General features: G+C 37.7%; 1 protein-coding gene across 1 annotated transcript; it reads right to left on the bottom strand.

Annotated features, from left to right (window-relative positions):
* Nucleotides 1-540: 540 nt before the first annotated feature.
* LOC118749067 lies at nucleotides 541-974 on the bottom strand (the record flags this gene model as incomplete). The annotated part of the gene is given in 1 exon segment (XM_036483854.1): nucleotides 541-974. A coding segment is annotated over 1 exon segment (218 nt), but the record flags the coding sequence as incomplete, so codon positions are not given.
* Nucleotides 975-3,659: the final 2,685 nt, after the last annotated feature.

The raw sequence follows: 3,659 nt of genomic DNA, 5'->3' as shown, positions 1-3,659 counted from the left end.
AGATAGGGCTCAGATCTGCTGATTTCTTTCCATTTAATATAGTTTTTTGAAATAGAAAGCAATGCCTCCTCCCCGCATCTTTGATGCCCTATCACTTCTCACTAACGTATAGTCGCACAAGCCGTAGGAGTTGTCCTCAATGCACTCTTGGAACCACGTTTCAGTAGTATATAATAAGTCTATATTTAAGCCATCGAAAATGAAATTTAAGTAGTCAGTTTTCCCGGAATTTAAACTTCTAGCATTAAAGCTACATATATTAAAACCAGTGCAGCTATTACATACAAGCTTGAGAATTCCTTTAACATGATCTTTGTTTGCCTGTTTTGTTATTTCATTACACATCAGCAATAAATGTATGTCGAATGGGGTATACAAGGTGAAATGGCATAGGCAGTCAGCAGAAATAGTGTTGAGATAGAGAGAGTATAACAGGAATGAATGTAAAGCAATAACAAGATATAAGAGATAAGCCTTAACTTAAACATACAAATAACAGCATCACATAAAACCATAGCTGGGCTACAATGTTTCTGCACTTATTTGCTAAGAGCTGCTACACTTTCTATGCTTTTCACGTCTGTCACTTTGATTGCATCAGTTTTCGGTTGAGCTCTAACAAATACATGGCCACGAATCGAGAATGCAGATGTTAACCGCCTTTTCTTTTTTAGCTGAGTAGCAAAGTGCATCAATTCGCGGTTTTTCTTTGTTAAGCACTCGTGTATAAATAGTTTCCCTTCAACATTATATCCCATGTCGCGAAGAGAAATTGGCCTTCTCTTTTCTTTACAGTAGTTTGCCACTGATTTCAGCAACAGAGAGCAATCAGAAGCTGAGCTCAGTTTAACGATGACGGGAGCATTAGTGTTATTACTAGTGGCAACTGTAGGACCCAATAATCACGTCTTAGAAACGGCTTGATGAATATGCTGTCAAATAAACAGCTGATAAATGTAAACAAATGAAATTGCAATAAATAGAGATAATTGCGCCGATGGTACTTAGAATTCAACGCTGAGCAGCCGCCGCGTTGAAAAAATCGTTCAAAGTTATAATGAATTAAACAGTGTATAATTATATTGCAAACATCTTAAAAAAATTTATTTAGAAACGTGGTATTATTATAAAATATTTTAGTTACTTAATCACATCAGTAATATAAAATATAATAAATTTGTTTGCAACTGCCTCCTGACAAAGCGGCGTTGAATTTAATATAAGCGGCGTAAATATTTTCTATCAGCTGTTTATGCTAAGCCCAACACGTTGAGTTCAGGTAGCGTAATAATTTTCCGCTGGAAAAAATAGCGGACAGTTGCCAACTGTTGAGCTGAGCGGAACTACTCAACTGTTCGTTTCTAAGACAAATAGCCAACGGTGAGGCAACAGCTACGTCTTATAAATGCGCCCAATGGCAACAGCTGTCAAAATTTGTATTTATTTACTAACAGAAACCAACAAATTGTGCAGAGCTAAAGTAAACAGAGTTTTTCGCTGAAAATACATCGTTCTTTAAAGAAATGAGTACCGAATAAGATGTTTTAATATGTTTCATATTTGTATATATTTGCACATTGTATTTGCAAATTATAATAATTATAATTGGGCTAGGAAAAGTGCAGGTTTTTTTTACGAAAACCTTTCTTCCAATGAAGGAAGGACGTGTAGAACACTTTTTCAAAGCTACACGTATGACGGTTCCTATTTTTCAACTGCTTTTATCACTCATTCAAGACGACTTGACAAAAGAGTGTGTGCGAGAGGCAATATGTCCCGAGGAGCGACTTTCAATCACTTTATTGTAAAAAGGAATAAATTACCTAAACATACAAGTATGTTAATTCATATTATATGTTATTTGAGCACAGGTATTTGGCGCATGGAGTCTCCCATCAGGCGTTAGCTTGGAGTTACAAACTAGGAAAGACCACTGTTCGGAACATCATCTTGGAGACTTGTGAAATTATTTGGAAAGTTTTGCACCCATTCTATGTTAGTGAACCATCGGAATCCCAATACAAGGACATAGCTGAAAACTTTTACACCAAATGAAATATTCCAAATTGTGTTAGTGTTATAGATGGAAAACATATAGCAATAAAGTGCCCACGTAATGCTGGATCAAGTTTCTTCAACTACAAAAAATATCACAGCATTGTGCTAATGGCCACTTGTGATGGGAGATACACATTAACATCAGTCAGCGTTGGAGGGTTTGGTGGGCATAGTGATGGAGGTATTTTTTTTATTGTATACAAGTCCATAAACATAAATTTCAACACATTTTCTTAAGGTATTTTTCGAACAACACCTTTTGGACGAGCACTCCTAAACAATGAGTTACCTCTACCAATAAGCATACCACTAGTTGAAGGAAAATCACCACTTCCATATTTCTTTGCGGGTGATGCAGCTTTCCCTTTACGTTCCAACTTAATGCGGCCATATCCGGGAAAAGCACTCAACAGACAGCGACGGATTTTTAATTATCGTTTATCCAGTGCTCGTCGAGTGATTGAAAATGCATTCGGCATTTTAGTGGCGCGCTGGAGGATCTTCAACCAAACTATTGAAGCTGAACCCCACAATTGTGAAAAAATAGTTCTAGCAGCGGTAGCATTGCATAATTTTATCATGTTAAATGACCAGAAGCGCTGGTATTGTCCAGAAAGATACGCCGATTACGAAACAACGGATCACCTAATCCGTGAAGGAAACTGGAGCTTGGATATAGAGGATGAAAGGTCAGCACCCAAGCCATCTCGGTCTTTCATGCGCAATGCAAGCAAAGAAGCTTTTAAGCTGAGAAATGATCTTGCTGACTTTTTCGAAAATGAAGGTGCTGTGGACTTTCAAAATAAAATTGTTGAACTTTTGTATGGAAGCGCACAGTAACGCACGGTGCACATTAGAGCGATACGATAAGCGATATAATATGAAATCCACATCGACATGCGCCCAGTGCACATTACAGCGATACGACACGCGATACCATATGCGGTGTGATAGAAAACCGGGTCGCTCGGGCAATACGCAGGCGATATATGTCGCCGCAGTGTCGCTGTCGTGCAAGTGTGGACAGTTTTCATCGCTTCCTACCAATTTCCCACGTACTCAGCATATCGATGTCGCTTTCATATCGTATCGCTTATCGCATCACCTATCGTATCGCTCCAGTGGGCACCGTGCCGAAGAGTACAACTCCACAACAAGTTTTTCAGGCATTCAGCAATGGCTGAATTGTGTAGCTGAAAGCCTTAAAAGCGCCAAACGCCTATTGTGGAGTTGTACTCTAAAAACTTTGAAAACTGATCTGAAATATATGTATACGCATAGTTGCCAACTTGGTGCTTTAGGCATTAGATTTAGTGCTTTTTGAAAATTAAAACGCCAAAAAAATTACTTAGTGCCTAGTGCCTTTTTTAGTGCATTTTTTAATTAAAATTACTCCAAGATGGTTAAAACCTGAAATAATTTGAAATATTATAAGCTGTGGTGTCTCATGAAGATGCGGAATTTACAAGAATATACAAATTCAAATGCACTAAAATACAACCATAATTGATAAAAAGCTGAAGTTGCAAACCCACCTTGTTGAATTCTATTCGCGTTGAAAATGCTATTACGCAGGTAAGTTAAGTATTTATTTGTTTCTT

Source organism: Rhagoletis pomonella, unplaced genomic scaffold (genome assembly GCF_013731165.1).
Source record: "Rhagoletis pomonella isolate Grant_MI unplaced genomic scaffold, Rhpom_1.0 Rhpom_scaffold_00014, whole genome shotgun sequence".
Classification (NCBI taxonomy): Eukaryota; Metazoa; Arthropoda; class Insecta; order Diptera; family Tephritidae; genus Rhagoletis; species Rhagoletis pomonella.
The sequence above is the reverse complement of the archived record's forward strand: the minus strand, read 5'-3'. Positions and strand labels throughout refer to the sequence as shown.